The 12,278-nt window shown below is 47.7% G+C and overlaps 1 protein-coding gene across 1 annotated transcript; it reads left to right on the top strand.

The window, feature by feature from the left end:
• Positions 1-2,041: 2,041 nt before the first annotated feature.
• LOC139101920 (netrin receptor UNC5C) lies at positions 2,042-11,945 on the top strand. The gene is made up of 13 exons (XM_070655434.1): positions 2,042-2,573; positions 3,505-3,719; positions 4,082-4,295; positions 6,303-6,638; positions 7,073-7,240; positions 7,495-7,659; positions 7,971-8,006; positions 8,085-8,355; positions 8,452-8,600; positions 8,850-9,589; positions 9,710-10,101; positions 10,197-10,298; positions 10,373-11,945. Exons 1-13 carry the CDS (start codon positions 2,513-2,515, stop codon positions 10,542-10,544), a joined length of 3,021 nt encoding a protein of 1,006 aa, XP_070511535.1. The 5' UTR covers positions 2,042-2,512; the 3' UTR covers positions 10,545-11,945.
• Positions 11,946-12,278: the final 333 nt, after the last annotated feature.

Raw genomic sequence — 12,278 nt, forward strand, 5'->3', positions numbered from 1 at the left:
GTAATGCCTGCATATTGTTCTCGCGCCTTCTCCGGTGCTCTTCTTTTTCTTCTCTCGTGCGGTTTCTCCCGCGTCACGGTACTCCCTTTCCTCTCTTTATTCTGTTTCGAGCGGTATGGATAGCGCGTGGGATCCTTTTTCCCGAGGGCGACATAAAGCCCGGGACAAATTGCTACGTGTGTTTACGTTAAATCGCTTAAGCACGCTGCGCGCTCGCACGGGTACGGAGGGATCGACTCTCTCGTAAAGGCGAGAGATAACCATCTGCGAGTGAGGGCCATCGGCATAAGTCAAGCTTCGACGTCGCGCCGTACCGATATACATGTAAGTATGTATAATACATAACGGCGGGGCACACATACGCATATAGATCCGGATTAAGGCCATTCGATGCAGCCACCTTAATGCCCAGCGCGGAGCGCCTTAAAACGTTATCGCGATGCATGCCGAACTCCGATCGGCCGCTAATGTGTATACTTTGTGTACACGTTAATCCTTTCCCGTAGGGTATCATTAATTACCGGGCCGGGCAAGTGCCGTGGGGATTTTCTTGTCTAGTTGAGCGTGAGATACTTAGAACAAACAGAGCGAAACGGAACCTCTCGCGGACAGAGGTACGTCCGAACGCGCTTTAATATTATCAAAGCGCGCGCCGGCTGGACTCCGAAGAATGTGATAGGTCACTGGGAAAATATTTATCAGCACCGGACGTCTCGATCCCGTTCCGTGATAACGAATGCCTGTGAGTACAAAAACTTTTATCGACAGATGAGAAAAATTTGTGCCTTGATTGCGCTCGGTTGTCTATTCAAATAAATCCAAAACGAAAGCATTCAGCTGAGATTTTTCTCTCGCGGATCTCTCTAATCCGACGCGACGCACTTCTCAATCTATTTGCACAACAATAAGGTATCGGTTTTCTGGATGTGTAGTCAAGCGATTCGGAAGCCCGTTTACCGTTACACCCTCGCGCGAGGCTGAGAGGCCGGTGAATCGCGAGGACTCGTCTCGCTCTCGCGGTTAGATCCGATTTCACGTTCGACCAGATCGGCGGTGACAGACCACAGGAAATTTCATACGTTCCCGTGAGGATCCTCTCCTTAGGCGAAATCCCTCCTCGATCAGCTGGACGCACGGGCGATATTCATTCGGTGAAACGCCACGGTGGTAGACAAGGCGCGATAACAATGACCTGGAGGCTAACGGCGCTGTGGCTTTATGGCGCGCCGTAAACGACGGGATAGATGAATATTGAATCGTCAAAGAACGGATGTATCGACGTTTCGTGCACAATGCCCCTCCTCGACAGCGAGCACCCGGGGCTTTCATCCGAAGAGATGTCCCAGCCACAAACGGAAGCTTCGTGAAAAAACAAATGGCTCTCGATCATTCTCTCAGCGCTGACTTGGATCGCCGTCGATTATGTCGGCGGTGTCGATAAAGGCACGATAAAGGGTTGACGCACCGCGGGAGTGAGTAAGCGCTTTGCCGTCATTAGCCTCGTGAAAAATTATTTTTATTCGCTTTTTGTGTGCAGTATACGTACATAAAAAAAATTAATTAATAATCTTTAAAAAATTATTTTTTTTAACAGAGATACAAATGGTTTTGTGTTTCAGCGCAAGAATTAAATGAAATTAAATGACTCCGCGACGGATGTAAGAGTCAGAGGGACGCGTATTCGGCGCGAGTGATATGTATGTCGATCGTCGCTCAGCGCGAAAGGAGAACATTCGCGGAAGAAAGCGCAGCCTCCGGCATCGCCGCCGCCACTACCACTACCCTCCGTCAACGTCACCACCACCACCGGCGCCGTTGCTGCCGCAGATACCGCCACCAGCAGCAGCAGCACCCCCGACGACAAGGGGATGAAGAAGAGCGTTGGTATCGAAGTGAGACGTATATATACGTATATATAGAGGTGCGCGCACGTCGGCAAGTTCAGTCGTCCACCGCGTGCCGACCCGCGAGCATCGTGCAATCACCCTCCCTTAGCGCGAGCTTCTCGCCACCCTCGTTCACGTTCACCACCTAGGGTGCTTGCAGTCGGTCACGTGTCCCCCTTCTTCGCACGCTCAAACGCGAGTGTAGCCATGCAAGTGCGAGCACCCTCGTCGAAATTCGTTACGCAGTTCTCCGGATGAGTCGCGACTAATTATTTATGGCAATTCCCGAGCAGCCTCGTCGTCTTTTTTCTGCGGAAGCTCAAACGCGAGATGAATACGGTCCAACGCTGTCGAATTTTCGCGGACGAAAAAACGAACGGGGTCTTTTTTATTTCCGCTCGACCGTAGGCCAGCTGGATGTCCCTGAACACATGGACTCAGCGAAGTAGTACGAGAATGCGTCGCGGATGTTCGACGAAATTAGAGAAAGTATTTGATGATCACTCGTGATTGACAATCATGATGCTGATGAAATATGCCAGCGTAGAGTACTAAGTTTTGTGTGCCTGATTTTCCCAAGTGGCATTAAATGAAAAAACCAATCTAAGTGAAATGTGACGGCGACGATGGAGCTAAGGATCAGTATTCTTCTTTTAATGCTGCTTCGTCTTGCGAGCGCGCTCGAAAGTAAGTAACGAGGTGTAAAGTAATATATTTAACCTTAATGACACTTAATAAATCTGTTCAATCTACGGCGAGCACTCGAACCAGCAATTTTCACGAAACGCGTGTCTCACGTGTTGATTTCTTGAAACTGAACGATATGTTTAATTAAAAAAAAAGTTTAGTAAATACGTTTAAAAAATTATTTTTGTATAATATCTAGATCCCATGTCACGAAACCGCTGGAAAGCCACTTTTCGGTCAAGAATTTATTTCGTCTTCTTTCGGTCGGCAATATACAATCGTACGATTCGCGGCGTAAATTCACGCTTTTGCGTTTCTTGCGAAAATCGCGAATCGTGACAGCGAGGGTGATCATCGTCCGTTTGACACATCACTCGAATGAGAGAAGCGCAGTCACTCAAGAGCGCAATAAAATTTCCGCAAAACTTACACGCCAGGACGGCAAACGCAAAACGTAAAATCCGCGGGATTTAAGCGCGAATGTTTCCCGCCGGCTGATACACGGTGTGAAACCCGCCACGCGTCGTTAAGTCCGACTCGACGTCTAAATATATCGTGATGTTTCGAGCGCGCGCGTGTCTTCGGACAACGATACACTTATCGAAGAAGACAATCGGATATACTGGGACCGTTGCTCGACGTTATTGGATCCGATAATGCGCCATTAGTAATTCGATAACGTGTCTCCGTCGACGTTTCTCTTTACCGTGATGACGCGGCTTAATCTATCCGATGGACCAAGCCAGCCCGCGGCAGCGATTTAATTCAATCGATCCGATATGAAAAATTTCGGAGACGTATGGGTAATGCCGAGGGATTACGCTGACGGCTTTATCGGACCTACGGAATGAACCGCGTTGGAATTATCGATTTTCCCTTTTTTTTTTCCCCTCTCGCAAAAGAGATAAGCATGTGCCGCGTTGCTCGCCAGGTACGAAGGAAGAAGACGATGCCGAGGACGACGATGAGGAGAACTATCCCGTCGAAGATTACGACTACGGAGACTATGAGACCGCGACTATAACCAGCGACACCGATCTTATCGTCGGCGGTTCTCTGCCGATTTTCCTGGCAGAACCTATCGACACGTTCGTTGTCAAAGGAAAACCGGCGACGCTTCATTGTCGTGCCGCGCACGCTCTTCAGGTACGCATAATTCTTAGTTACGTTTCGCATCTTTATACGACACTTCGCGTGAGGATTTATTCCGCGTTATATATTTTCTTATTACCGTTACACCGCGAGTTACTTCGCGGCGTCGTACGAATGCGCGAAAGTATCATTTCCTCGACGGTATCTCGCGAGATACGCGTACCACTCCCCGTCGCGGTTTCTCGTAAAACGCCTTTGTCTTTATCTCCTCAGCTCGAATTTCGTGCGCGGTTCTCCCGTCTCTTCTCGTTCTTATTACCCACTTAGCCGCAATTTAACCGAGACAAGCTGTTTCGTTCACGGCACGCGAAACTATACGCTTCGCCGCCGGCGCCCTGCCGGCTCTCTTTCCGCAGGTGTATTTTCGCTGCAACGGCGACCGGGCCGAGCATTCGCAACAGCAGGACTTTGTCGACCCTCGCACCGGGACGAGGGTCGTCGAGGTCGAGCTGAACGTGACAAGGAACGAGGTCGAGGAGTACTTCGGGAGGGAGAGATTCAAGTGCGAGTGCGTGGCATGGTCAGGACCGGGTCAAATTCGAGGGCAGCCTGCTACGGTTGAGGTCGCCTGTAAGTAGAGAGAGACCCTCCGCCCGCTCTCCTTTTCCTTTCTCCCCGGCCGCCTTACGTCCTCCCTCGACTCGCTTTGAATGCCCGGTTTACCGATGCGACGAAAGCGTCTTCTTTTTCTCATTGTGCGGTAATGACCGTTTCGCTCGTTTCCGCGGTACGCGAGGTGCTCTAACTCGGGAGATTACGTCACCTTCGCTCATGCTAACGAGGGGAGCAACGAGGTCTTTGAACAGGCCGCGACAATTGTTTCAAGCATTCTTGTAACTCATGCGTACAGTTTGAACCGTAAAATTGCAATGATATTGCAACATGAAAATATCTGTTTCTTTCGTACTCTGTGAAAAAGTCAGTTTGAACGAGGACACGTCTTGTGCAAATTATATTTTGTCAATTGTACGGCGAGCGGTCTTTATTTATCTCGTCGCATCGTTATTTAGTAACTTTATTAACGTGATTTTTGTAACGCGATTTAAAAGCTTTTGAAGAAACCCGACGTTAAGCTTCGTCCTCTCCCTTCCCGCGCCTTGCAGCAAAAAGAGAACCAGAAGATGGGACAAATTAAAGGGACAAAGTGGACACGATTCGGTTTCCATCGAGTGTCCTGTGACGCGCAAATCGAGTACAAAATCTAATCGATATTCTATCGCAAATGAAACGACAGACGCGTAAGCCCCGGAATAGCGTTGCAACTTTTTTTTCCACTCCCCCAGAATGAAAACGAGGGAGAACCTCTGTTATTCATTGCAGAACACTCGTGGGTTATCAAAGCTAAAATAAAGTCGCATATACATCGCGATAAGCCGTATGAAAAGTGTATTTTGTGTATTTCGTGTATGTGATTCCAATAACGATGCGGGATTGCTTCGGGATTGGGCGCTTCGTAAAAAGTGCAACGCAAGAGCAATTTTCATTTAGACATTTCGAGTCGCACCACGCCGCGCAAACAAGCGTGGCAAACAGGATGCAAAATTAAATCGGTATTTGCGTGCAAACAGAAAGCGGACGCGCTTTCGAAATTGAATGCAGGATGTCGATCGAACCGATGTACACGGCTCGCCGCGGAGAACGATTTTCTGCGCAACTATCTTATTCCATTTCCGAATAAACGAAGTGCCGGCAATTAATTTAGCGAATAAACGGCGCGCCATTGAGTTATTCAGGTTAAGTTTGAATATTTTACGACCCCGTGAAATATTTGGACGACAACGAGGAAAATGAGATGTCGAAAAATTGAGCGTTTGCGTCGCGTAATGAGATTTTAACGTAAGAGTCTATTTATCTGCGCGTCTAAAAAGTGAAAGCAATTACTTGCAATAAGCTGCTCTCACGACGACCCAATTGTTGCACGAAATCGCCCTTAAATAAAGAAAATGGAATATTCGATTTTGCTGAGGACCGTAAATAAAATTGAATGACGGTTTAAAATTGCACCTCGGTGCACAGCGTATCGCACGAAAAATACCTCGCGGCCAGCGAAGGTAGCGTAAGCCGGAATGCATTTGAATCGGTCTAGATGGTCCATAACGCGGCATACTTTGTAATGCCGGACATATCATCCATCAGTCCGGTCTGCATACCGTGATATAGAATTCCGCCTCGAGTTCTAAAGCGCGTAACCGCCGCGTCAAGGTACTATACCGTAGCTTCGACCGGTGCTCTTCAAGAGTGATATGAAAGCCGCGCTTTTTGAACGCGAACACGGCGCGGCAAATAATGCCGGATAGCCACATTGAACGAATGACCGCCGTTATGCATTCCGTGGGTTCACGCGCGCCGCAAAACTTTTTCCGTCTTTTTACTGAGAGGAAGGGGGACCACCGCCGGACGGAAACGGTGAAAAGCCCTTTCGCGTCTGTACGCGCGCCCTAATATCGCTGAGTGCCATTCTCCCTTCTCGTTCTCATGTCCCGCCCGCCCTTGACGTTCCTCTCGAGCAACGAACGTGTTCCCGAGCGAATATTAAAATCCGCCCCGGTATCGGCGGGCCTGATCGCGCCAATGTAGATCTGAAGAAGCACTTCCTGTCACCGCCGTACTCGCTGTCGGTGGAAGTCGGCCGCAATGCGGAACTGCGATGTTCGCCGCCTTTGGGTGTACCATCGCCGAAGGTTTATTGGCTTAGAAACGGCTCTCCTCTTGAGACGGTCGCCGCTGGCGCAGCTTCCGTCTCTGCCGACGCGAACCCCAACGAGATGTCGTCCGCGGCCGGCTTTGTACAATCCGCCGACGGGCATCTGCTCCTCGGGGAGGCCGAATTGAGGCATCAAGGAAACTATTCCTGCGTCGCTGAGAACATCGCCGCGAGGAGAGTCAGCGAACCGGCGGTGCTCACCGTTTATGGTGAGCAATTTTCTCTTTTGCCATACAAATCGGCGAACAGACGCGGTTAAAGAGCGCTCGTTAATTATGGAAATAGACACTAAAAAGCTCCGGTCTTACATAAGTTTATAGAATCATGTTGTAGCAATTACATTATACATATTCAATCATGTTTATATTTTAAATGTAAATTATTATGTAGACGTGTCATATTATTTTGCACGCTGTTATCACATAGCTTCTTTGATAAACTACATTCGTATAAGAATGCACTTGCAGATTTGACGATGATTAAAATTTGACTTTTTTATTTTTTATTGACGTACTCTTGGATAAGCGATTCGTGTTTTGGTTCGCTCGAGCCGCGGGGTGTAACAAGGTGTTATTTGTTCTCGTTTTAATTTCGTCGGTGTATCCTCGGATTTTTTTTTTTTTTCTTCTTAATCCATTCTCAGTGAACGGCGGGTGGTCGTCCTGGTCGGGATGGTCGGAGTGCAGCGTGCGCTGTGGCAGAGGCGTACAGAAGAGGACGAGAACATGTACGAATCCCGTTCCAATCAACGGCGGTCAAACGTGCCCAGGACCAGCCACACAAAGGGTAGAATGCAATCCTTCCTGCCCCGGTAGGTGAACTGTGAAGACTCATTCAAAATAATGCGAAGTCGCAAATCGCAATGGTGCGTCGCAAGTTAGAATACGATTCGACACGAGCACGGGCTCGGTATTGACATACGCCGGCTGCACGTAGAACGTTTAAGCGCACTACAAATTCTCGATCGAGATACGCGGGGTACAGATGTACCCGTTCTTTCGTTGTCGCGCAAATCAGATTATCGCAGTTTAATCGAGATTTTCAACTCCGTCCCGTTGCGCGCAGCGGTTGACGGCAGATGGTCAGCCTGGTCCTCGTGGTCCGCATGCGGTCCCGATTGTTCGAGAGTAAGGACGAGATCCTGCAACGAACCCCCGCCGAGCAACGGCGGTCGTCCCTGTCAAGGCAAGGACATCATCGTCGAGTCCTGCGCCGCGGATCGATGTAATGGTGAGCCTCCAAGTCGTGTTTCTGCCTCTTATTGTTCTACGCGGCTCGCACTCGACACCGGCGATTTATTTGGAACGAGCGAGGTTCCTTTTAGCTCTCGGTGCCGATCGCTATTCGTAAAACCCAATGACTTTGCACGCGCGATGACTTGCCGGCGAAGCGCCGGTGGGCGAAATTGAAATCCGCGAGGACCTTTCAAAATGATTAATTATTCCGAGATCGCGCGGCCTCGCGATGTAAATCGCCGATGTGAAATTACACGCACGTTACATCTTTATCATTTAAAAAATTTCGCTCTTTGTCGCATGCAGCGCTCGGACAAGATGGACCAAGAGTGTTCAAAGAAGGTAAAAGAAACCGGTTGAATTTTATTTTTAAGACCTTCACCTGTGATGGAGGAAGAAAAAATATATTTTTCTTTGTAGCTACTAGAGCGGTCGATTACAGAAATATCCTCGCGCTCTGGATCACGTTGAGCTTGGCCGCGGTAATTCTGGCGGTGACGACGATTTTCTTTGTTCGCCTAATGCGTCGGAAGGAAAGAATGGAAGCTTTGTATGGCGTCGCGAGATTGGATTTCCGCCGGCCAGGCGATCTCGCAAAATCGGTTGTTTCTAAGACCGAACGTTCCGTTTTGGCGAGCGACCGGCGTCTCGAGCACGTGATTGACGAGTCAAACGCCGCCAGACTGCCCAGGTATATTGATCAAAATAACGAAAGCGCGGCACATAACGACGAATCGGCATCTAGTTGAGCTTGCATAACCTTACGGCGCGTTGATACAATGTGCAGATCCTGTTCCGAGCATCATTATGACGTTCCGCAATTGTCATTACCGTCGACAACGAGACCATCGCCGAGCTCCTCCGTAACTAGGTCTTCTTGCAAGAACTCGCAACGAGGACGCGGCATGTCAGATAATGAGGAGGGACGGTCTTCCCGTAAGAAATTCCCATAAATTCGAAATTGCGAGAGCTTTTTATACAATCACCTTCGATAAATCTTCTTGAAAATCTCTTGAATCTTTTTGAATACTTTTACACCAAATAATAAAACAAAGAAAAACAATTATCTTTAATATTTTACCCATTTTTAAAATAATATTTTAAATTAATTTAATTAATGTAGAGTCGTTTGCACGCAGAGATAAAGTTCTTTGATTGTCGCGAATTTTATGCGTCTGTTCTCAGGATCGACGTATCAAGCGAATCCAGAAAGCACCAACGAGGACGATGACGAACAGGACGACGATGAAAGACCGGACGAAAATGAACGATCCGCGACGGACGACGGTAGCGGTTTCATCGTGAGAGCCATAATCGATGAGCAGGGCGCCCTCCTAGTCGTGCCCGAGGTCGGTGTTTCCATGTCGGTGCCGGAGGGTGCGATACAGCGCGGTCGTCGGCATAGCTTGCATCTCGCCGTGCTCGGAGAAAATTCCTTTCGGCCGAATCTCCCGCCCGGATTCACGCTGTTATCTGCCGTGGTGGCTTGCGGTCCCGCAAACGTCGACCTCGTGAAGCCGGTGATCCTCCAGTTCGAGCACTGCGCCGAGCTGAGAACCGGAAACTGGGAGTTGAGTTTATGGTCAACGGAAATCGACCTGGAGACACGTTCGAACAACTCGACGAGCTCGTCGGCAAGCTCGAACGGCACGCCGTCCGCGACGATGTGGCGTAAGGTATTGATGCTGGGTGGCGATCCGACGAATCTACCTGGTCAGCCTTTCGCGCAACTCGACCACGCCGGCGTGTTTCTCGTCACGGAGACACCCAGCGTTTACGCGGTGGCGGGAGAGAGTTCAGTGGTCGCACCGGGGCTGGCCGTGAAACGGCTGTGCGTTGCGGTTTTCGCGTCTCGCGAGCGCGATCACGTCAGATGCCACGTACTCGAGGACACCAAGGCGTCGTTCAAACTCGTGAGCGAACGAGTGAGTTTTTCCGAAACATATATTTTATTTTATATATTTTATAATTTATAATAAATAGATGCATTTGTTGTTTTACATTTCTTGTTTCACTTTCGCGATTTGTACATAATTCTGTCGCAGGAACGTCGTTTGGGTGGCATTTATATCGATCACGGCACTCTCGGATTTCGCGCTAGCGGTACGTCGCTTCGCATCGATCTCGAAGATAGAGAAAGCGGTTTTGCGGAGAGGCAGGAAATACCGTACCGGCGTATCTGGGCATCCTCGAGAATTAGCATCCGGCGTTCTTTTAGGATAGAAAAAGTCGTCATCGATCTGAGACTTGGATTTGAGCTGCGCGCTTGTCAGCGCGGCTTCGAGGATCAGAGCTTACTTCTCAGGATCGATCTCGATCTCGTAAAGAGGAATAATATGAGCGGAAAGAGAAACGGTAACAAGACGGAGTCTTCTATTGTTCTACGGGGAAAAAACTCTGCGAGATCCACGGAATCCGTTATTCCAAGACCATTTAGGTGCTTTTTATATTAAGAAATAGACGGAAATTATTTTATATTTTATATAATAAAATGCACAGAGTATGTGAGAAAGCCTATTTCGACTATTGCAGATTTTCTAAGACACTTCGAAAGCAGTTATGTCAGTGTTTAGATCCACCAAGCGCACGCGGCAATGATTGGCGGATGCTGGCTCAGAGATTGCAGGTAGACCGGTGAGTTTTAATCCTTTGCAGTATATCTCTTTACGGATTTGCGATACGAATGTAACCCGTGGTAATATTTTAAGATACGTCGACTACTTTGCAACGAAGGCGAGTCCAACGGAACATATTTTGGACTTATGGGAAGCCAGGCACCGCGAAGCCACGGCTCTGGCAGATTTACTGAATCATTTAAGACTGATGGGACGCGTTGACGCAGCCAACGTACTCGAGAGTCGTTTGGGGCCATGGATTTAAAAAATCCATTATGTAAAACTTACACTGTCTACATAGGTGAAATTGCAGTAAATTTATAACGCAGACAAAATTTTGAGAAACAAAAAATTTTGTAAATAGAGTAGTCATTATTACGATATTAATAAAATGGATGTAGAAATGTATGTTGTATAAATATTGGTCATATTTGTACATAAAAGTTTACAACAAATGTCTACGTTGCATTATCTCTTGCATTTCTTTTGTCCTTAATAGCCGTGTTTTATTCATAAAAAAAATTTATTTAAAAATAAATAATGTTAATAAAGTATGTCATAATATTAATTTTGTTTAACTAGCGTAATAAAATTAAAACTAATTAAATTTAAAATGCTCGTTCCATTAATTCTTAAATGTGCAATAAAAATCTTATGCTTATATTTTATATTACTACAGCTTATATTTTATATTATTATTAAATTAATATGAATCAATAATTTATTTCCGCTCATTATTCTCAACCAATTGCATTTCAGTAATTGGTGCAAATTCCACCTAATGAGACACGCTTTAACGAGCAGCATGACTGAGCGCCCGGGAAGGTCGGAAATCACAGATGACATTCATGGCCGCGTGTGCCCAATTTGCACCTGAATGCCGATCGTCGTCGGGCCAGGTATCCGGCAATCCTTGAGCGAGATCGAACGAGGCGGAAGCCCGTTGGAGGATACCCAGTTGCAGCCGCATTTAGGCGGGCATTTAGCTACCATTTAGATGTATCGTATCGCAAGCATTCGAGGAAGGCTCCTGGGTATCACGTCCTGGACCAAGGATACGTGGGATGCTCGAAACAATGGGCATTATCCCATCACCGTATAGGGGTAAAGGTCGAGGGGTTCGGGAAGGTATAGGTATGCAAGTACGGATGGCAGAACCAGCAGCCCCCATATAGGTATGTACGTATTCCCGCTTCCTCTATTCCCCTGACCACCCGTTTCCGTTAGTTGCAATCTCTCTCTCTCCTTCTCTTTCTTTCACTCTCTCTCCCTCTCTCTCTCTCTCTCTCTATCTCTCTCTCCGTCTGCTCTCCAGATCCTCTTGGAAGCATGAGAGGCGGAGCATTTAATCACAGGGGCCCGTTGGTGGTAATTCCGCCGGACAATGCCTGTTGACCCGAGTCGCCGGGGATGGTGCAACGGCCACCCTTTAACGCTATGCGATTCGCCAACCACGAACTCAAATACCTTTCTCTTCTTCTTCTCTTTCTCTCTTTTTCTTTCTCCCTTTCTCTTGTAAACTCCCGTTTTTTTTCCCATTCTTTCACGATGCCCTCGTTTATTTCCCTTTATTTTCTTTTGTCGAAAACTCGCCGCGCGATCGCGATCAGAGGAATGTAAAACCGACCACTCGATGTCCGATGGCACTAAAATGCCACTTGTTCCTTTCGCAACCTGACCCAAATGTGCTTCAGTCGAAAAAACAAAAAAACAAAAAAGAAAAAAAAAATCCGGCAACGTCTAGATTATTAACGCGATAAAGCATTTCTCGCTCGCAACAAGAAGTAAAGAACGGGATTTACCTAAGACGACTTAGCGTTTTCTTCGACTATTTCGAAAAATGTTAATTAATATTATTGGCTATCTGCAGCATGTACTTATTGAGCGAATGGCCACCGTCTCGGCGCGATGCGCTCGCGATAAGCGCCGAGGCCGGAATTTCGCGGTGTACGTTGCTCTCGGACGGATCTTCGAACGTTCGGTCGACGACGTCGCAGTT

The sequence above is a fragment of the Cardiocondyla obscurior genome, linkage group LG01 (assembly GCF_019399895.1).
Source record: "Cardiocondyla obscurior isolate alpha-2009 linkage group LG01, Cobs3.1, whole genome shotgun sequence".
Lineage (NCBI taxonomy): Eukaryota > Metazoa > Arthropoda > Insecta > Hymenoptera > Formicidae > Cardiocondyla > Cardiocondyla obscurior.